General features: G+C 33.8%; 3 protein-coding genes across 8 annotated transcripts; all 3 read left to right on the top strand.

The window, feature by feature from the left end:
* The first annotated feature begins 3,492 nt into the window (after window positions 1–3,492).
* LOC107482652 (uncharacterized) lies at window positions 3,493–8,443 on the top strand. 6 transcript variants are annotated; one of them, XM_052260268.1, is made up of 7 exons: window positions 3,493–3,995; window positions 4,901–4,934; window positions 5,530–5,801; window positions 6,102–6,300; window positions 7,335–7,590; window positions 7,699–7,776; window positions 7,980–8,443. In XM_052260268.1, the coding sequence occupies exons 4-7, from the start codon at window positions 6,118–6,120 to the stop codon at window positions 8,111–8,113; spliced, it is 651 nt and encodes a 216-aa protein (XP_052116228.1). In that variant the 5' UTR covers window positions 3,493–3,995; window positions 4,901–4,934; window positions 5,530–5,801; window positions 6,102–6,117; the 3' UTR covers window positions 8,114–8,443. The 6 variants fall into 6 exon arrangements, with proteins under 6 accessions (XP_052116228.1, XP_052116227.1, XP_020995529.1 ...); XM_052260267.1 differs by having other exon boundaries at window positions 4,884–4,934; XM_021139871.2 differs by having other exon boundaries at window positions 3,494–3,995; window positions 4,884–4,934; window positions 6,196–6,300.
* LOC107482543 (suppressor of mec-8 and unc-52 protein homolog 2) lies at window positions 8,345–14,197 on the top strand. Its single transcript, XM_052260414.1, has 11 exons — window positions 8,345–8,389; window positions 8,810–8,946; window positions 9,323–9,372; window positions 9,729–9,843; window positions 9,979–10,021; window positions 10,184–10,273; window positions 10,882–10,950; window positions 10,999–11,129; window positions 12,552–12,910; window positions 13,018–13,400; window positions 13,637–14,197. The coding sequence occupies exons 1-9, from the start codon at window positions 8,345–8,347 to the stop codon at window positions 12,571–12,573; spliced, it is 702 nt and encodes a 233-aa protein (XP_052116374.1). The 3' UTR covers window positions 12,574–12,910; window positions 13,018–13,400; window positions 13,637–14,197.
* Window positions 14,198–17,684: 3,487 nt separating this feature from the next.
* LOC107482595 (transcription factor MUTE) lies at window positions 17,685–20,577 on the top strand. The gene is made up of 3 exons (XM_016103120.3): window positions 17,685–17,796; window positions 18,682–19,074; window positions 20,328–20,577. Exons 1-3 carry the CDS (start codon window positions 17,701–17,703, stop codon window positions 20,415–20,417), a joined length of 579 nt encoding a protein of 192 aa, XP_015958606.1. The 5' UTR covers window positions 17,685–17,700; the 3' UTR covers window positions 20,418–20,577.
* Window positions 20,578–21,960: the final 1,383 nt, after the last annotated feature.

Here is a 21,960-nt window from a genome sequence, read left to right as displayed (position 1 = left end):
ATATATATATATATATGACTTTTTATGTGTTTTCCAACCCATAACCCTAATACTATCTCACTAATGGCGCAACCATGGAGTAAACCCAGAAAGTAGAAACCCTAGCAAACGCAGAGCTTCCTCATACCACGCAACCAGCTTCTTCAATCTTCATCGTCTTCTCCATTAGGCGCCAGGAGCATCGTCTTCTCCACCTCGTCCGTGGGACCATCTGGTGCATCGTCTTCCTGGTAGCGGCAGCGACGCAGCAACCAACTTTCTCTCCGTCGTTGGCGTCTCAGTTGGTATCCCTGTTAGCATCGTTGTTCGCAGTTCCCTCTCCAACAGCCAGCTTTGTTTTCAGTCAGTCGTTTCCTCTCTAGTAGTCAGCTTCCTCCATGCTCCAGCGTTGTCTTCTCGGTCACTCAGTCAGGTTAGTCAATAATTTTTGAGAAATGTTATATGTTAAAGTGTTAATTGTTTTATTTTCTGTTCAATTTTTGAAATTATACATTCTTAGTTGTTGTTGAATAAAGCAATCTTGATCACTCTGAAGCAATCGTGTTGTTCAATTTTTAAATATTAATAGAATCTTACTCTTATGTAAAAGCTAGATTTGATTTTAAACAGAGGATCTTCTATAAGCTAATTTTGATATTTAACTTTAAAAATATTATGCTATTCATTTACTATTATAATTCATGGTAGCAGATAAACGAAAAAAAATTGAAAGAAAGCTAGAACTGAATTTTGCTAATGGTGAGATTTAGATTTGTATTAGCGGTACACACTATATATAAGATAGTAACTATGAAGAAATTATATGTAAACTATACTCTGATTAGTTGAGTAATTAAATGAATACTCTGTAGTGTTATATTGTTCATATTATTTTATTTTTTTATTGTAAACTTTCATTTTGAGAACATATTGCTTGCAATGTTAATAAACACACTCTAATGTTTCTCTAAATATTAGGGTGAAGACAAGGTACTAAACATGAAATTTCCAGTTATATTCACCAACTTACCGATTCTTGCCATGCTTGAGGGAGTGCAGCAGGTGGCACAGGACCATAAAAGTCTATGATTTAATCTAAAGAGGAAAAAAAATCTATGCAAAAAAAAAAATTCATGCAAACTTAAAAGTATATTGTTACGTAAGTGTGCATATTAAAGTAGATATAATTATTTATATACTTCCTTCTATCCTCTTAAATTTTGAAAGAAACGATTTCATGGCTCTAACCAATACCTATTGTATTTAGGTAACTATTGAATTAATAATGAATATAAAAAGCAGTAAGTTTTATTCAACTATATACAAAACCTCCTTTCAGCTAAATCATCAGTGTCATCCATGTATTCATCTGTTGTTTTGGTCTTTTTGGTCCACCTTTTTAGGATCAACCGCTTTGGTATGGCCATTACGTGGTCATACTTATCATGAAGAAAATGTGCTTACACAGATAGTCTTTTCGTTCCTAAAAACCACAACGACATTCTAACTTTACTAGTATGTGATCGATTAGTTTAACAAAATACCTTATGGGGTTACCATACTCCTTCATAGTATACATCATTGTCATCGATACTCGTTGTCTACCAACAAAGTTAACCACACCAATGGCATCAATCTCCTTTTTAGCTTCCATAAAAATAGCTCGTGTATACACATTATTGGCAACACATCTCACAAGTGGATCTAAGCAAGTCATCATGACCGACATGCTATATATGAATTAAACTGGGCTAGAAGCTCGTTGTTGTTATATTTCCGGACAAGCAACTCAAGTTTAAGAATGCTATGTCTAAAACTTAGGAATTTTTTTACATTCATATTGATACCTACACAACTTGAAATTGTCCTGAAACATGCACAAAACTTGTGTCACAAGTAGACATTGGCCAACATCTCCCTTTTCTTGTACCTATGTGTTGTCCATAGTTTTTCATGCAATCCGTACTTATCGGCCGCTTGTGTCCAATCCCTTTTAAAATTATCAATTCCCATATCAGCATATAATTATTTAGAGAACACCTCCTAAAATATTTCATCATTTGAGTTTGATGTAACATTCTTTTGTAAGTGTCACACACACAATTAGTGCCTTGCCCTTGGAAATATTCCCTGAACAGTTGCAATCATAGCGTCATTCCCGTCCGTGAGAACAGTGGAAGGAATCTTGTTGCACATCACTTGTAACAAGTTTTGCAGCATCCACGTGTAAGAAGGAATACTCTCGTCCAAAACAAGCCCAAACCCAAAGATTATGGTCTGCTTGTGATTATTCGACCCAGAGAATAAAACCAGCGGTCTTTTAAAATAGCCACGTAATATAGCTATTGATTATCCGTCGTGGCTTCCTTCGATACACTTCTTCGTCAAAATATATCTCAGTGAGTCACTATTATTAAGAAAAAACTTGGGGCAATTGCAAATTGAGAGATTGAGACTCGATGCAAGTTGGAATATCACTTTAAAATTTAACTAAAAAAGGAGATTAGAAATAAAAAAATTAAAATTTGAGTATTTTTAAAATTATAAAATTTAAAAGTACGAGCATAGTTGTAAGAACTGAACCGGACCGACTGATTGGATTGGAAAACTGATGAATCGAACTATAGGTCGGTTCGGTTGAGTCATCTAATCAGACAAGATAAAAAGCCGGACCGAACTGGTTCAGACCATCCAGTTATGGTAAAAACCGGCGAATCGGCATTTTGCAAAAATCTAGCCGGTTTGAAAATTTTATTTTTTCCTTCCTAACACGAAAACAACATCGTTTCATTGAGAGAGAGAGAGTAGCCCTAACTTTAAACGACTGCTTGGAGGCTTCTCTTCCTCACCATTTCACCAGTCTCTAAGTCACTCTTAATCATACTCCAACTCCAGAACTCGTGATCACCGACCGGCTCCTCTGCTTCGTCTCGTCGGCTCCGGTGCGTCTCTGACATTGCGCCGTTGCTTCTGTCGCTCCCCTGCACTGCACCGTAGCGTTTGTGGCTACCAAGCAACCTTGCTATCGCGTCTCCGTGCTCCGCGTCCTCGTCCTTCGCTGCTGCTTCCCCCTCCCTCGCTAGAGTCTGCCTCATGCTTAGACAGGTTGGTCTTCTCTCTTCTCTACCTTTGTGTCTTCGTGAAATTCACTCTTGGTTTTTATTTTTTTATTTTTTGTTTAATTATTCAGTTGGATTATACTTTGATGAGTGAGTAACTAATTAATTATGTTGATTATGAATCTGTATAACGTTGATTTGAATTTGTGAATTTCTGATTCTTGTGGAGGAAGAAAACATAAACCAAGGTTCTAAAAATCATACTGAATTGTCCGGTTCAATCGGATTAACTGAGAATCGATCTTCTAACCGATCTAATTAACCTTTAAACCGTCTGTTAAAAATCGGTTATAAACCAATTGAACCGGCAGTTAACCGATGAACCGACAGAACCGGGCAGGTTTTTTGAAGGCCCGGTTCTCCCCTTCAGCTTCAAAACGGCGACCCCCTCTCCCTTCTCTCTCACTCTCACATTCTCAGAATCAGTTTCTCACCAAAATTCCTAATTTCCTAACCCTATCAGAGTAAACACCGCTGCCACCGTCAGTCCGCAGCCGCCTGCTCGTCGTGAAGCCCCACCAGCCACCGTCTGCCCCCCAGCCGCCGCCACTCTTCTCTTCCTCACCGTCTCTGTGCTCGTCGCGAAGGCCTACCTGCCACCGTCACCCCCAGCCGCCGCCACTCTTCTCCTCCTCACCGTCTCTGTGCTCGTCGTGAAGCCCGCCTCCGCCATCGTCGTCATCGGCAGTGACAGAGGGTACCGTCGTCGTCATCCTCGATCCTCTTCTCCTCCACGTCACGCGAACGGTTGCTCGATCCTTTTCATGCGCATCCTCTCCTCCGTTAATCTCTGCCCGGAGCCTCGCCGTGGAATCTCTGCTCGGGGCCTCGCCATCGCAAGCTGATCCGCTTCCGAGCTCACTCTGTCACCGCCGTTCCTCCCTCGCCGTATCTCCGGTAAGCCACTGCTTCTTCAGTTTCAATTTCCAAGATTCTGGCTTCTGAGTTTTGTTTTTGTACTAGATTCTGAGTTGGGATTGGGTTCTGAGTTGGGTTGTTGCTTATGTGATTCTGAAACTTTTTGCGTGTTAAGTTTGGATTGTTTTGGTTAGTTTTTCTGTTTCTGGATTCTCTGGATTTGGATGGTTGATTTTTCTGTATTCTGAGTTTTTGTTGTTGAATACATGGTTGAAAGATTTTTGTTGAAATTTGTTGTGATTCTGAATTTTTTTGTTGCTTATGGTTTGAATTTTTGTGTAAGTGTAAGTATGTGATTCTAAATTTTTATTGCAATGAGAATTCTTGCCGATTATTTTGTTATAATTTATAAGTTAATTAATAATTAATGATAAAATATGAACAAGTTATTATGTCAAATTATAAAAATTTGGAATTTTGTTAGTTTAGAAATTATTGAATTTGTATATTTGAAATTGTATATCGAATTTTTAATAATTTTATTATTATTTAATCAGTCGACCGGTTCTGTTCTCGCAACCTTGAGATAAACACTGAAAGTTCTTTGTGTGAAATCTTGATTCTTGGTGTGAAATCCTGATTCTTGATATGCGATTGCAAGTTTAAATATCACTTTAAAATTTAACTCAAAAAGGAGATTAGAAATTTTAAAAAATTAAAATTTGAGTATTTTTAAAATTATAAAAATTAAAAGTATGAATAACTTTTGTAATTATAAATAATTGTTAACTGACACATCAACGTTTAACCTTAACGTTAGATAACTCAATTGATAATTGATCATTTTTGTCAAAATTAATCCTCTTAATTTTTTGTTGTCGATAACATTTTTATCAGCGTCTAAATCTTTTGTTACTAAATTACTAGTGAATCTGTTAGTCCAGGCTCCAGCGTCGTCTTCTTCGGTCACTCAGTCAGGTTAGTCTATAATTTTTGGGGAATGTTATATGTTAAAGTGTTAATTGTTTTATTTTCTGTTCAATTTTTGAAATTATACATTCTTAGTTGTTGTTGAATAAAGTAATCTTGTAAGCAATCATGCTGTTCAATTTTTTAAATATTAATAGATTCTTGCTCTTATGTAAAAGCTAGATTTGATTTTGAATTGAGGATCTTCTATAAGCTAATTTTGATTTTTAACTTCAAAAATATTACGCTATTCATTTACTATTATAATTCATGGTAGCAGATAAACGAAGAAAAAATTGAAAGAAAGCTAGAACTGAATTTTACTAATGGTGAGATTTAGATTTGTATTAGTGGTACACACTATATATAAGATAGTAACTATGAAGAAATTATATGTAAACTATACTCTGATTAGTTGAGTAATTAAATGGATACTCTGCAGTGTTATATTGTTTATATTGTTTTATTTTTTTATTGTAAACTTCCATTTTGGGGACATATTGCTTGCAATGTTAATAAATACTCTGCTGTAAGGTCTTTCAATTGTACTAATTGGTAATAGCCACATTGATCTTTACGTCTAAATACTCTTTTAAAAACTCAGGTGAACGGACTGGCGAAGAAGCAGGTGTCACAACGAAAGGTGACATCGACTGACAAAGAGGAAGGAAGTTGTTTTCACTAGTCACGACTGGCAGTGGCGACGCCGATCAGAACGCGGGCAGATTTGACGATGAGAAATTGAGAATTTAGAGCTCCTTCCACTTCGATTCGGTTACCTAATTTAACTAATTTCTCCGTACACAACTCCGTTTCCATTTTATGGCGTTTACCGCCATGGAAGCCACCGACGACGCAGAATCCCCCGCACCGATTGTATGAAACTCCTCACATCTTTTTTTATTCCTCAATTTTATATCATTATTATTCTTAAATTGATCTAGCTGCAATATTTTATATAGTAGCATTAGGCAAAGAATTTGAGTAGGGTTCACTAGAATTTCCTTGTTTATATGAAGGTATTGGTAAGTGAACTGGTTTCCTTGCTACTGCACAAAGATATTAATATAGTGAATATGTATTTGATCAACCCTAGGTCAATCTGTATTGGTATACTGGAAATAATTTAGTAAATTGGGAAAAGCATTGATTTGGGCCCATTTCCTTTTCTTCTAGGTTCCTGAAGATAACTATGAAATGTGTTTGCCTTCACCATCCTGAGTTCATTCAATTATTAGTTTCATTGATATTATCTAATTTCCTTTACCAGGCCTCCCCAAAGTTAGCGGGAACTGTTAACTGGGGTACAACAACTGTTATTGGAATATTTGCTGGCATGTTATACGGCGGTAGCAAGGAGGCAGCTGCTTCTGTTGTAAGTTCTGATTACAAGAGGTTTTTCTTTTTTTTTTCCCCCATATGGCTATGAGAGTGTTTTATGCTGAATACAGAACGGGTGTTACTGCTAACATCCAGACTACAATCATGGATTTCATTCTTTACATTATAGAATTCAATGTTGCGTGTAACTCCGTGTATGAAAGTGATCTTCTTTTGCATACTGTTAGATGTGTCATGAATAACACTTTGGTGTTGATGTCGAAAGAATTTTTTTTTCTTGTTGTGTGGATGCAGAGGATTTATTTTCCTTGAAAAACTACTTGTATATAACGCTAAGCTACCTTCCATAACATGGTAAGAAACTATTTAGAGTTAAATGTACTTGAACTTTATCTTTGATATTGTTTATTCATAATCCAAAAAATGTTGAGTTTTTGCTCAATCCTTCTTGCTTGATGAGATTTATTTTCTTGGGGAACTAGTAACATCAGAAGGAAGGTGTAAATCAATCCATTAGTGTACCATAAAGATGTCAAAAGATTGTCTAATCCCGTCAACAGGCTGGCATAACGGTATACTTGATCCATTTGTAGGTTTTCAAGAGCTTAAGCTAAAAAGGCTGGAGTTGTTTTAATTTGTTGAATTGCAATTGCAGTACAAAGAATAACTGAGTACTTACTTTCTTAAATGAATGCAAAGATGTTTCTGTTTTGTCACAATAGATAGTATATATCCTCTTTATTCATGTCATCTAATGTGAAGTTTCACTCTTTTCTACTATTTGTATAAGCTTGTTTTCCTTTTAATGCATTGCTATGAAGTTGAGGAGATAAATACTTGACCCACTTCAATAATCAATAGATGGAATGAATGCTAATATCTGAATGCAAAAATAAACCTTGCTAGCATTTTCTTTAGACAGAGAAACAAAACCCATGAACATAGTGCTATGGTTTATCTTTTCTTTGTTGATTAAACATTCTGTTGTCAAGTATGTGAAGGTGGAGGTTTTATTCTTTATTATCCAATTTTAGTCATGGTATTTATAAGTTCCTAATGTTTTGCTAGAGCAAGGACGCAGAAGTGACATTGAAGCTTGGAAGTACAGAAGACAAACGTGAGCAATATCGTTTGATGAGAGATGCTATGGAGAAACGATTCATTAGGGTTACACGGGGCTCAATAGTTGGAGGAGTACGTCTTGGAATGTTCACTGCTGCATTTTATGGCTTACAAAATCTACTTGCAGAGCAGCGAGGTGTGCATGATGTTTTTAATGTTGTTGGTGCTGGTTCAGCTACTGCTTCAGCTTTTGGTTTAATATGTAAGAAATGATACTCTGCCACTAGACTCTTTATAACATGGACTGAATCACAAAAAAAATCCATTTTTCATTCATTTCATTGTATTAATAGATTGTTTCCCTTTTTAGTGCCAGGATCACTACGTTGGCGAGCTAGGAACATGTTGCTAGGATCAGTTTTGGGAGCAGCATTTTGCTTTCCTCTTGGTAACATAGCTATGTTTCTTGATACTTTGTCAGCTCAGATTGTCTATGTGACTTTTGCAGATGCATAAGTTTCATATATAATATGTTGTGGAATATAATGCTGTTAGAAGCATCACTTGATGCTCAATCTGGTAGCAATTTCTCATATTCAACCAAGTTTTCACTATATTTGTTGAAAGTCTTGTCTCATGATACGTTGGCAGGTTGGCTCCATTTGAAGCTGATAGAAAAAGCTAATGAAGGGAATCAAGCTGCAAATGAAAACTTAGATAAGAGAGACATAAAAAGTGGTGTTAGTGCTGCAATCGAAAGGCTTGAAAGCAATTTACACAAATGAAAGCTATTTGGCTACACAGAGGCATGCCTTCTTGTTTCTATTTTTCAGGGTGGTCAAGTAATCATGCAATGGAGGATGTGACACCACTGGGAATGGCATTGCTGTCCACTTAATAGGAGAAAAAGTTGTATTAATTAAATAATTTCGTTGACCAAGTTGAGTCACACAGTTCTTCCATATGAAATTATGATGCTACTATTAGTTTGTTATTATGTTTTTAGTCTTGTTATTATGACTTATGAGGCTATTGTACAAAGAGAAACCTATGCGTCGCAAGTATGTCATATCCAATTCATGTTTATCATAAAAAAGGTCTTTTTTTTTGGTGTACCATTGTTTTTACTAGCTCTTCCGTGTTTTTGGACAACATTTTTGCCATTTCTACATTTGCCTTCATTGATTGGTTAATATTCAGGTATTAGAATATAAGCTTGAAGAAGGTAACTATGCCTTTCCACCGTTTTGATATTTAGGATGATTAGCCCTTGTATGAATGGATTTCCGACATCAATGAAGCTTATTCAGGAACTTATTTTCATTTGTTTATTGCAATGATTGCCAAAGATAAAAGGGGAGAATTTTCACTCGATGAATACCTTTATATTTGTAGTATTGAGTAGAGTAAACAAAAAATGGAGGGTTGCTTAAAAGTTTGCATCGTGTATATGATGTGCATACTTACTCTGATACTGGAAGTTGCACAGGGAAGAGAAACCAGAAACACCAAAATATAGAGATCGTGCTAAAGAGCGTAGAGAAGATCAAAATCCTGATTATGAGCCTACAGAGCTGGCATTTCACGCTGTTGCTCCTCCTGGTACTGTAGATTTATGGTGAGTTTTCTACTGTTTATGTTATATTTGTTATCTAATATCACATCATTCATCTTTTAGTTAACTCGGCCAAAATAAGATGAAAGGAAAAAAAAATTATGCTACCTGCCATTGCTTAGTCCAGGGGCGGAGCTAGATGAAATATTAGAGGGGGTAAAAAATATTTACATAATAAAATAAGACTAAAATAAAATTTTAAGGAGCTAAACTGAAATTTACATATAATTTACATGTAAAAAATTAAAATTTGGGGGGGCCATTGCCCCCTTTTGCTACAATGTAGCTCTGTCCCTGGTCTCTTGTTTATAACATGCTATCAAGAGCTTAGGTTATTTTTTTTAAGAAACAATACTAACAATCTGGTAATGTTTTGAAGGTCAGCTGATGCACACAAATTATCCATTGAAAAGAGCAAGTACCCTGGAGGTTCGTATTCATACTCTTAAATATGATTGAGTTTTGCCATCTTTTTCACAAAGAAATTAATATGATAGTATGTTTTTCATTGTTTTCTCTGAAGCTTTTGATATCTGGATTGTTACAAGGTGCTTTGGAAGTTGTAATGTAGGATTCCAGTGCCATGTTCATCCATGACCTTTCTTTTTCTGTTGTGTTATGTTTGTTTTTTATTATATCGCCCTAGAATAGAGTTTTTGCCTCTACTATTGCGGACATGACTGTAAAGTCAATATATATGTGAACAATATTTAGTGTAACTTCTATTGAATATTGACTTACTTATGCTAAAAACAGAACATGTTGCATTTATTGCTTTTGGGCAGGTGATGTGGAGCACACACATTTGGTCAAAGGTTTGGATTATGCATTGCTGAACAAAGTTAGAAGCGAGATTGACAAGAAGCCAGATGCTGTGGATGATGTTGAGGGGAAACCTAGGTAACTTTAGTCCAGAAGTGTCAGTGATAGTGATCATTTTATTGTAAATCTGTCAATTAAAACATTATTAATTATTATTTGGTTTTATTTTTTAATGAATCTAAGTTTTACTACCTGCTTTTGATTTGCCAACAGAGCATCTAAGGAAGACCAACAAGTTCGCACATCAACTGCAAAGGTTCTTTACTTTTGTTGAATATTTACTGACAATATGAACTAAAGCTTTTCCCCCTCCTATTTTTATCAGTTTGAATGTGAAGTTTGTGCTCCAATTCAGGAATTATTGTTGCTTGCTTCTATTAATATGTTTCAATTCTTTAATTTTTTTTCCTCCTTTCAGTCAGTTTATCAGTGGATAGTGAAGCCTCAGACCATCATAAAGACAAATGAAATGTTCCTTCCAGGTCGAATGACATTTATTTTTAACATGGTGAGAATTTCCATGTACTTGATAATTGACGTGGTTTTGTTCTTTATGATATGAGACTCATGGTTATTGTAATTCATGCTTTGTTTGTGCAATTATTTGTTTATCATGCTTGGTGTGGCCATTAGCATGTTTGATTGCAAGTACATGCATATTGGGCAATATACAGCTTTCATCTTGTGTATCCTTGCGGTAGTTGCTTATCTCCTAGTGAATAGGTTCTTTCACCTAGTTTAAGTCAGTATACCATGCGGGGACATTCACTAGACTAAGCATCTTGGCTGTGGATATTACATGTCTCTCTCTGCCTCTTTCTGTTTCTACTCATATCTCTACGACTGTAGGTTGTCCAATGTAGCATCATATGCATGGAAAATCAGATATGGAATGTTTGAGACCTTTAGCTAGCTGTTGCATCCTGATTCACTTTAATTACATATGTTGATATTTATAAACAATAATGGGGGAAAGGTTAAATGGGGTAGCTATATTGACATTTTTAGGTTTACAACTCAAATTGATGGAACGGTTAATCTGATCCTTTACCAGCTTATTTGTTACTCTCTAGAATAGAAGCACTTTTCTGACAGATTCCAGCTTTTGTACGTCAGGAGAGTGGATATGCTCATGATATTCCAACGACCTTGCACCATAGTAAGGCTGATTGTCCAGTACCGGAGGTTTTTGATCTTGCCGATTCCTCATGTACATGCCCTTGTTTTTCACAGGAAATGGTTACAGTTAGCGTTGATGGATCTGTTCTAGATCGGATTGCTAAAATAATGTCATGTCTTCGTCTTGGCTCTTCTGGGAAGGTTTTGAAGAAGAAAAAGAAGGAAAAAGATGCAAATTGCAAAAGGTAATAAGTGCAATGAGTAGTTCATCTGGAATTTTTGGATGTTATTGTGTAGAGTATATGCTTTATTGTATCAGGTAATGCAATTGTCATAAAATCTTCTCTTGCAGTATGGTTTACTGAAATTTATCTCACTTTGTTCTAATTATTATGTTACAAACATCATATATGATGTTGTTCTTAAGGTCCTTTCTTTTTGAGTAAAGTATTATTTTTGTCCCCAACGTTTGGAGTAAATCTCAAAATTGTCCCTAACGTTTCAATCGTCCTATTTACGTCCCTAACGTTTTAAAATTGACTCAATGTTGTCCTGCCGTTAGGGATCCGTTAATAAAATTAACGGCGGGACAAAATTGAGACGATTTTGAAACGTTAGGGACGTAAATAGGACTAAAACGTTAGGGACAAAAACGATACATAGAAATAAATTTTAATTTTATTCTTCAATAATATCAATTTTTTATTATACATAGTATTCAATTATTTTTAATCATATTTACACTTAATCACCTGATTTTCATTCTAAATAAATTAATTTTTTTTATAATTTTACGCTTAAAGTAATATAATTTTTTATAAATTTTATACTTTTATTCTAAATAAATAATGTAATTTTACTTTCATTACTTAATCACATTACTTATATTTTTTTTATAGTTTGACACTTTCATTCTAATCACATTACATTATTTATTTAGAATAAAAGTGTAAAATTTATTTATTTATAAAAAATACATTACTTTAAGTGTAAAATTAAAAAAATAAATTTATTTAGAATGAAAATAAGGTGATTAAGTGTAAATATAATTAAAAATAATTGAATACTATGTACAGTAACAAATTGATATTATTGAAGAATAAAATTAAAATTTATTTCTATGTATCGTTTTTGTCCCCAACGTTTTAGTCCTATTTACGTCCCTAACGTTTCAAAATCGTCTCAATTTTGTCCCGCCGTTAATTTTATTAACGGATCCCTAACGGCAGGACAACATTGAGTCAATTTTAAAACGTTAGGGACGTAAATAGGACGATTGAAACGTTAGGGACAATTTTGAGATTTACCCCAAACGTTGGGGACAGAAACAATACTTTACTCCTTTTTTTTTTATCTTTGTATTTGAATATGATGTTGTTCTTAAGGTCCTTTTTTTTTATCTTTGTATTTGCAAACATTTTTGTTTGTTCAATTGATCGTGCTTATACTTGAGTCGATTATATAAGTTTTATTTAACATACATCAATGGTAAGCAGTTTTATATTTTTTACTTTCCTCCTTGTTCATTTTTAATGTCAAAGAAACTTTCAGGGAGATGTTGGAGAGGGAGGCTGCTACCCTATCTTTTATATAGTCATATATTTCTGATAATTTATTGGAAATTTTAATAGTTAATGTACTCTTGGTACCATCCATTTTGAACACAGGAAAGAATTTGGCTGTTGGTAATGGATATGATGAAGAGAATTCATCAAAGGTTGAAGGTGGGAGGGCAAAGAATCAAACTGAAAGAGAGTTCATCCCACCACCACCACCACCTCCATCAAAGAAAAGTCATGCTAATTCAGGAGAGAAACAAGGCCCAGCTGTTGCTAGAGCAGAAGATGATGACATCTTTGTTGGTGAGGGTGTGGAGTATGACGTACCTGGCAAAGACTTGAGCCAAAGTCCTTTCTCTGAGGACATGGAAGAGTCTCCTAGGAACAAGGACAAACCTTCATATTTTGCTGAACCTACTTATGGTCCTGTGCCACCTGCTGCACTCCCTCAAGCATGGCAAGAATCGGTAAGTTGTTGAATATAACTGGAAATTTTCTTCACCCTGATAGAGAAACATTAGAGTGTGGCTTTTGAGTTGAGTTTCTGCCCTCATTGATCTGACTCTTGTCTCAGAATGAATATGATGTTATGCAAACACAAGCCTTAACTGGTGGCTACCAAGGAGAGTGGCAGGAGTACCAGTATGCTGAATAGCTGGCTTACCCTGATCAATACCTTCAGCAAGATATGCAGACTTATGATTTGCAAGCGGGTTTAGATATGCCACAAGATCCGCGTTTTATGACACAAGAAGAGAAAGATCGAGGTTTGGGATCAGTATTTAAGCGAGATGATCAGAGACTTCAACAACTGAGGGACAAAGATGCCCGAGAAAAAGACCCCAATTTCATTTCTGAGAGTTATTCTGAATGTTACCCCGGTATCAAGAATATAACCGTGAAATAGTGGATAGTGATGATGGAGATGACTTGTGCAAAATGGATATGGGTGGGAGGGTAAGTAATTGCATTGACAGTTACCTTATTTTCTTATTATTAAACTGGCTGCAATGTTTTTCATTTATTTTCAAGTATATTATATGTTTTCCTAATTTCAGAAAACTATAAATATGAAAACATATTAATAATGATTATACTAATTTTTATTCTCAAGATGACCCTTTGAGAAGAATCATCATGTTGATAACCTGTTTGTATTAAAAGTGATAATAATGAAAATGTGCATTGAACAGGCAAAGGATCGACTTCATCGTTGGGACTTTGAGACCGAAGAGGAATGGGCCACTTACAATGAGCAGAAGGAAGCAATGCCAAAGGCTGCATTCCAGTTTGGTGTGAAGATGCAAGATGGCCGGAAGACGCGGAAGCAGAACAAGGACCAGAAGCTCAATAACGAACTGCACAAGATCAATAAGATACTTGCCAGAAAGAAGATGGAAAAGGATATGGACGGTGATGGTAGGGGCCCCCACTATGATGATGAGGTACAACCTGGAAAGAAGCTTCGAATATGAACGAGCCTTCCATTTGTAACCAAAGATGATGAGAATAGAGTTATTTCTGGTTTCCTGCTATAGAAATCTTAGTAGTTAATACTTAGTTTGTGTGATTTGAGGTTTTGTTATTCTTGTTTGTCGTCTTTTTTTTCCCCCTCTCTCCAAAGAGCCAAGATAAGTGCCATCTAATGGGACAATAATCTACAGAGCTGTAAATTGAAACTAGTTCTAGTATTTTCGCCTACAAGTTTCTTCGAAGGAGGATGGAAATGAAGAGTATTGATATATGTGGCTGTCCATTCTGTCATCTGAGAAACCATAATCTTTTATTTTTTGGTTATTATACACTACGCACACACCCTTCACACACACACTATGGGTTCTTAAACTACATACAGATATGCCATCTATGCTAGGCCTCTGCCGTGAGAAACCATAATCTAATCATCAAACTCTGTTGTTATATTCTATACCTCTAGTAATATCCTTGATAAAATTGCTGTCCAAACTTTATCTAAGGTCATTTGTAGGCAATTTTCCCTAAGGAGCTAACAAATATGGTCAGCGAAAAGCAAAGTTGAGCAAAATATGTCAACCAAAATCTAAGTTGCAGACAAGCAGCAACGTTTGGTTGAATTTGAAGAGGGTGATTTCGTGTTGGTGAAGTTTCAACCTTATATAGACAGCATTTAGTTACTTTGAGGAAGCATAGAAAAATGGCGATCCGCTATTTCGGGCCATTTAAGATCTGTCGTAAGCTTAGTGCTGCGGTTTATAAATTGGCACTGCCTCCTGAAGCCAAGATTCATAATGTTTCACATATCAGTTTTAAAGAAGTTTAGGGGTAAGAAGGTTGACCATTATCTTCCCTTTTCTCTATGCACAACAGAGTTGGGTCCTTTATTGGAACCGCAAGAAATTCTCAGTACGAGAACAGTCATCAAAGATGGTAAAGAGATTCTTCAACTGCGGGTAAAATGGGGTCAGTGGCCGAGTGCCGACACGTCATGGGAGAGTGCTGATCATTTGCGCCATACTTATCCTGATTTCAACCTTGAAGACAAGGTTGTTATTGATGAGCGGGATAATGTAACGAATGGGAAGAAGGCAGAGCACGCTAAGATTAACCAGGCTACCTATACAGAAAATAATAATAACAATCATGCCTTAGAGCCACATATATTGGAGGAGGAATTAGTTACAAGCCAAGGACAGATGGCAAGCATAGGTGTAAATCAAGGCCCAAGAAAAAGTGCAAGAATGAGAACTACTAACAGGTGGTTAGAGGAATACGTTCGTTAGCGTGATGTGGTCCTTGGATGAAGAGCGTGGATTGTCTCTAATGTCGTTCCTTCACAATTTTTCCTCTCTTCTTTATTATACTGATTGTGTTCTTGTACTGTACATTGAAGTTTGAGTCCTCCATAGTGTGTTATACCTGCCACTGCTATTCCCTTCAATAAAATTCATATTACACCCTTCCATTTAACTGGTAAAATTTATTAAAAAAATATTTAATTTTTTTAAAAGTATATGTTAACCTTTTTATATTTAGTAAAATTAAAATTTCATATACCCATATTTATTACTTTTAAAAGTTATAGATACTTTTAAAAATGTTATATTTTCTAAATTATTATAAATCTTCTGTATTCTCTTTCTTTCATATTTTTTTTTATTTTTTTTTGTTTATTACAGTATCTTCCAATCTGATAGACTAATGAAAAGGATTTATCGTTGGCTAATGAATTATTATAGATATAAAACAAAATTCAAATTCTAACATTTATTAAATAAATTAATAGACTAATTATTAGACTAACTCAACCTTTTTTTTATCAAGTGGATTGGACAACTCTCAATCCTAGACATCATAACACACTCACACTACATACTCACCTACACAACATTTAAGGATTCATATTTAACACTTGATGTACTCACCAAAATTTAAACCCAGATGTAACATATTAAGAGGCACATAGTTTAACCAGTTGAGCTAAGCCTCAGCTGCAAACTAACTTAACTTAGTGTTAACTTTTTTACTATTCCTTTTCAATTAGGACAAATCTTATTGGGCTGGACAGTCCCAGCACAGGGCCCAATAAACAGAAAATCAGATTTGTTTTGCCATGGTCTACTTTTATTGACACATTTAGTGTAAATCCAAAGAAGTATATCTTGGCTAATTGGGTCTGCTAGACCCGTTACACGTTGCAACTCAAAAGTAAAAACGTAAACGGAAAAACCTCAAGATAAAAAAAAAATGAAAGCAAAGGGGCCAGATTTCGATCATCATATTGAGTTTTTTTGAATGGATCTTCTTAGTTTTTTTTTTAATTTCCTCACTTAAAAAAAAATATATAACCTCTTACTAATATATAATTAAAAGATTAGAAATCGCCAATGAGCCTTGGCTCTAATGGCATTTTTTCCCCCTCCCCAAATATGTGAGGAGTGTGTGGGTGTCTTGTGTACCTAGGATTAGGGGTTGTCCAATCCATTGGGGTACCTAGGATTGGGGAAAAAAGATTAGAAATCATATTTTATTTCTTTAATTAAAAAAATGAGAAAATTCATTTTTTTGTGATTTCAAATATTTTTTACAAATGACATATATTTTGAAATGAAAAATGTTACTTTACTAATATTTTTTTATATATTTATCTTGAATTTGAGTTAATAATAGCTAATTTTTATTTTTTTACATTTTACATATTTAATAATTGAATAATATTACATGACTAAAAAAAATTTATTATTTTTTGTCAATACTTAACTAACAAAATTATTTGTATAATAAATTTTAATAATATAAAAAATATTAATCTAAAATATTAACTAAAATACCAATGAGTTATAACACAAATGATATAGCCTTTTCATATTCATCTAAAAGTAGCGGATTCAAGTGTGACTCTGAACTTTAGAAAAAAAAACTAATATTAAAAAATTGTTAATTCTCTGATATTTCGCTTAATAATTAAAAGAATAATTACGAGGATAATACTCTCAATCATCACTCATATAACAATAGTCAGAGGCTATATATCCTATCATTATAAGATATAAGATATTTTCATTTTAGATTTATCCATGATGCTGTTACCTGCATTTAAATAACAACAACAAAATATTAGCTGACACTAAATCTTAATAGTTTAATTTTATGAGCGTTCAAGACGATGATTATTTAACTAGTAAATGGGATTTTGCTTCTCTACAATGGATTCCTTCGCTATACACCTGGAGAAAAAGTTTCAACAAGTTAACCCAAAGAAGTTTGTTTTAATTATATATCTATGTATGTATGTAGCTGGATGCAAAATGATGAAGATTTCGGCAAGGCATGCATGAAGGAATGAAAGGGAGTAGATAAAAATAAAATAAGAAGCTAAGAATGCATGGGAAATAAAGGTGATGAGAATGAAAAAGAATAACAAGGTTGAGGCTAAGGTTGATGGTATTTTTTAACTCACGAGGGCACGTAATTGTACGCAATATCATAAGCGTGAGACGCGTAATGTTTTATAACCCAAGGTATGTGTGCGTGTGTGTATCTTTTTTGTGCAAAAAATAATAATGTTACTACTAATGCCTAAACAATACTTCACGAGAAAGCAACCTATGACATTTATTACCAAACCATATAACATTATTAACATACATACATAGTTCCTTGTCTTCTCAGGACTCTTCACTCGTGTATAAATAGCGCACACTTTGATTCCTAGTCAACTATAGCTCATAAAGAAATTAAACAAGCTAAACCCTATATACAATTCCCTTGTTCCAAAAACATGTCTCACATAGCTGTTGAGAGGAACAGGAGAAAGCAGATGAATGAACATCTCAAAGTTTTGAGATCCTTAACTCCATCTTTCTATATTAAAAGGGTATTAACTCTTTTATTTATTTACTTATCATGCACTGCTATTATTAATTTTTGCTCAACCCTCTATATTTTTTTTATCTTTTCTTTTCTTTTAAGATTTGGCTTTTCTAGCATCTAAATGGTCTATGAGAAAATCAATTTGAAATTATCCAAGTGTTGAGATCATCAAATTTCTATTGTTTCTCTGTTATATTTTAGAGTTAATTATCAAAATAGATCCTAAAAAAGTTTGGTGCTAGCAAAAAAAATTCAGAAAAGCTATTTGTACACTAAAATTAGCCACTAAAATTTGTTACCAATGTATTTGTGTATAAATATATGTGTGGTTTAATTTATTTTCAATATATGTATTTATATTTCAACATGTATTTTATAGTGGTAGCTGACTTTAGTGGTTGATTTTGGTATACACATAACAACCCAAAAAAATTATATCTAAAAGATAGAGTACTTTAAGAATTGTTTAGTAATAATTATAGAGAAAGTTTACGGGCCAGCAGTTAACCATCAAAAGAGAAATGAGTAATCCTACATCATTGAATGCCATCTCCCACCATTAAAAACACATATGATGGTTAATTGATGGTTAAATATCACCAATTCTACTGGCCCCTATCACTTCTCATAATTATATTTATTCATGATTAGACTATTTTAACAAGCGTCTTATATCTTTTGAATTTTTGTTTAGCCATCTGTTATTAATTTAAATAAAGATGAAAACTTATGTGCAGTTAACTTAATATGAAATTAAGAATTGATAAGAGTCATTAGTTGATAATTTAGTCAAATTTGTCAAATTATTTAAAAATTCTAAGCTATCAACTTCATATGAGATAAAATTATAACGCGTTAGTTATTTGTTTTCTTTGATGAATGATTTTAGGGAGATCAAGCGTCCATAATAGGGGGAGTTATAGAGTTCATCAAGGAGCTACACCAAGTGCTTCAAGCTTTGGAGTCCCAGAAAAGGAGAAAGAGCCTAAGCCCTAGCCCAGGCCCGAGCCCAAAAGCGCTGCAGCCGGCGTTTCAGCAGAACGATAGCCCCACCGGAATGGGTGGTGGTTCCTTTAAGGAACTAGGAGCAAGTTGCAACTCTTCAGTTGCGGATGTGGAAGTTAAAATCTCAGGTTCTAATGTGATCCTGAGAGTAATTTCCCACAGGATTCCGGGTCAAGTTGCAAAGATCATTGCTGTTTTGGAAGCACTTTCCTTTGAAGTTCTTCATCTCAACATCAGTAGCATGGAGGATACAGTTCTCTATCATTTTGTTGTTAAGGTATAAAAAATCCCTTCAATAATTCATAATCACTTTGCCTTTTATTTTGTTTAATTAGGTCTAAATTATTATTTAATTATTTTTAATTAGCAACTTTATAAATTTAATTTTTTAATATTGTAATTTTTAAATTTTAAATTTTAATAATTAAGGAAAAATAAGATGTTAGGTATATAGGATTAGTCCCTAATATCTCTCTACTAAATACACTTAAAAATCATTGTTTGAACTAGGCGAATCCATGCATGGATATTCACTTATGGATTTACGTTTGATCGTCCAATTTAGGAAGCTTATTAATTAATTGACACATGCACATACATAAGCTGAATAATATATGACAAACGGAAAATTAAAGAAATGATACTTGGATCGATTTATTAACGGTTATGATCAATGTTGGTAATGGATGTCTTTCCCTTTCTATTTAAAAAACTATCAACTGCTCTTTTGATATGGAAATAATAATTCGATAAATGAATGAAAACAAGAGAAAACTTTGTTCCCGAAATACCTAAGAATTGGACTAGTTAATTTGCTGAAAATGTTGATTAGTACTAACCTGTGTACATGTGCAGCATGAAATAACATGAATGTATGTATATTCCTGCTACCGAAGCTGTTGGTAGTTGGTAGTTAGAGTGAGTGTGACCTCTTACTAGGTAGTAGGTAGTAAAGTACGTGTCTACTTTACGTGTCATGCATATAATAACTAAACTACCTAATATTAATGCCAAAATTTTCATCGCCAAGTGAAAACTGAAAATAACATAATTTATTATTTTTTGTTAGTATTTTTAGTTATCAATCTATTTTTCTTAGTTTAACAATTTAACAATATATTTTTTGTCATATTTTTAAATATTACTGATTAATTATAGATTAAAAAATTTAAATTCTGCTGGTTTTCTAATTTTTAAAAAATAAAAATAAAAAAACTATTAATACTCTAAAAAATTTAATACAAAACAACAAATAATGTTAGGGGGCAGCAATTTTTGTGATTGTTAGCCATCAACTAGCCATCAATATGATTTGATGGTGTGAGATTGGTGTGAGATTTCATCCAATGGCTCATATTGCTCTGCTGGTTACATGCTGGCCAAAATTCAATAAAACTGCTAGACTTTTCCATATTTTAATATTTATTATCTCACTTTTAAGATATAAACTTTTCTCATACTAATATGACATTAAATTGAATAATTATGTTAAAAAGTGTTAATATATAACTTTGGCATGATCCAATGCAGATAGGGCTGGAATGTGAACTGAGTCTGGAGGAACTAGCAATGGAAGTACAACAAAGCTTCTGCACAGAGGCTATTATCACCGTGCTCTGATAATCATGTAGCATTTCAACATAATATAGAGACTCAATTTCCAATCATTTGTCAAATAAAATATAACGGTGCATGAGAGAGACATGCACAAAAACCAAAACTTAGGGTTTTATGTTTGTCATAGACTTCATGACACTAGAAAATAGATCGATATGTTATCATACGCATGCAATCATCATGATTATTCATGCATCGTGCATGCTGTGTATGTGTGGTTTTTCGTCTCTGATCTGAATGATTCCTAACCACTTATTATTATACTCATAAACATTTTATTTTATTGCTGCCTTAGATGAATGAATGATTCCATCTACTTTGTATCAACTACTATATATACTATAATTTTTATTCTAAAATCCCATTATTTACTGACAACTATATTAGATGTATATAAAAAATAAAATACATATCAAGATTTAGTATATATTTAATATTTTTATATATTTTCAATATATATTTGTATGTCTATAGCGCAAGTCTCTTATTTTTATTTTTCCGTTTGATTTACTTCAATTTATTCCGTAAGAATTAATATATTACTTCGTTAAACTTAATTAGATCTTGCTTGTTACTTCACAAGTAATATAATAGGGTCATATTTGTCAATTACATTCATTTGTACAATTTCTTTTACCTCTTTTCTTATTGATGGTGACTAGTGCCTAGGAAAAAATTTATCAAATGTGGATTTTTGGTTTCTTAGCTTCCAGTTATGTTATCAAATTCTGTTATAACAAAATCAACTAATTCAACCTATAACTTACAGGTTGGACTAATAATTGAATTCAGTGATTTCATATATATTTGATTTTTGGTTTGGTTTTAATAACTATACTTTAAGTGATTTAGGTGGGACAACACTCTTTAGAGAGATATGATTGGTAATTTGTCTATACTTCATAGCTTAACGTAGGACTGGTATATCAGATTCAATAATTGACAACACTCTTATGTAACGTTCCATTAGTATAAATACTGCTTATAGCAATGGTGTATTCAATTATCATTCTTTACGCTCTTTCTATCTCACCACATGCAACAAAAAAAAAAGAAAAACAAAAAATATCTTTCAATGTCTTTTTTTTTGAAAAAGTATACGTTACCAAGAGAGAGTCTGTCAACTATTACCAACACGTGATAAATTAGGATTAAACCATGATTAACTTAGATGTGGCTTTATTTAGTAGATAGGCTTCATGTCCAGCCCAACTCAAATTGACAGATTTTGACAGATAAAAAGTTAGTAACGTAGCACTACTGTTTTTTTTTTTCTGTCTTTACAACACAACACACCCCCCGCACACAATATATGGATTATTTTTTTCCACTAATGAGATTTAAATTCTAATGTGATTGTTTAGCAGACAAATGATATACCACTTGAACCCAATTTCCAACAACTGTAAGGTCTTCTCTTTTTTATAGTTTTTGGTCAAGGAAGGTCTTCTCTTGAACCGGGCCATTTCTCTCTTTTTTTTTTTTGGGTATGGCAGGATGGAATTGACCCAACTAAAAAATAACCCATACCCATGAATTCAAACAA

Source organism: Arachis duranensis, chromosome 4 (genome assembly GCF_000817695.3).
Source record: "Arachis duranensis cultivar V14167 chromosome 4, aradu.V14167.gnm2.J7QH, whole genome shotgun sequence".
Taxonomy (NCBI): domain Eukaryota; kingdom Viridiplantae; phylum Streptophyta; class Magnoliopsida; order Fabales; family Fabaceae; genus Arachis; species Arachis duranensis.
Note: the sequence above shows the minus strand (reverse complement) of the source record. Positions and strands in the feature narration are given on the sequence as shown.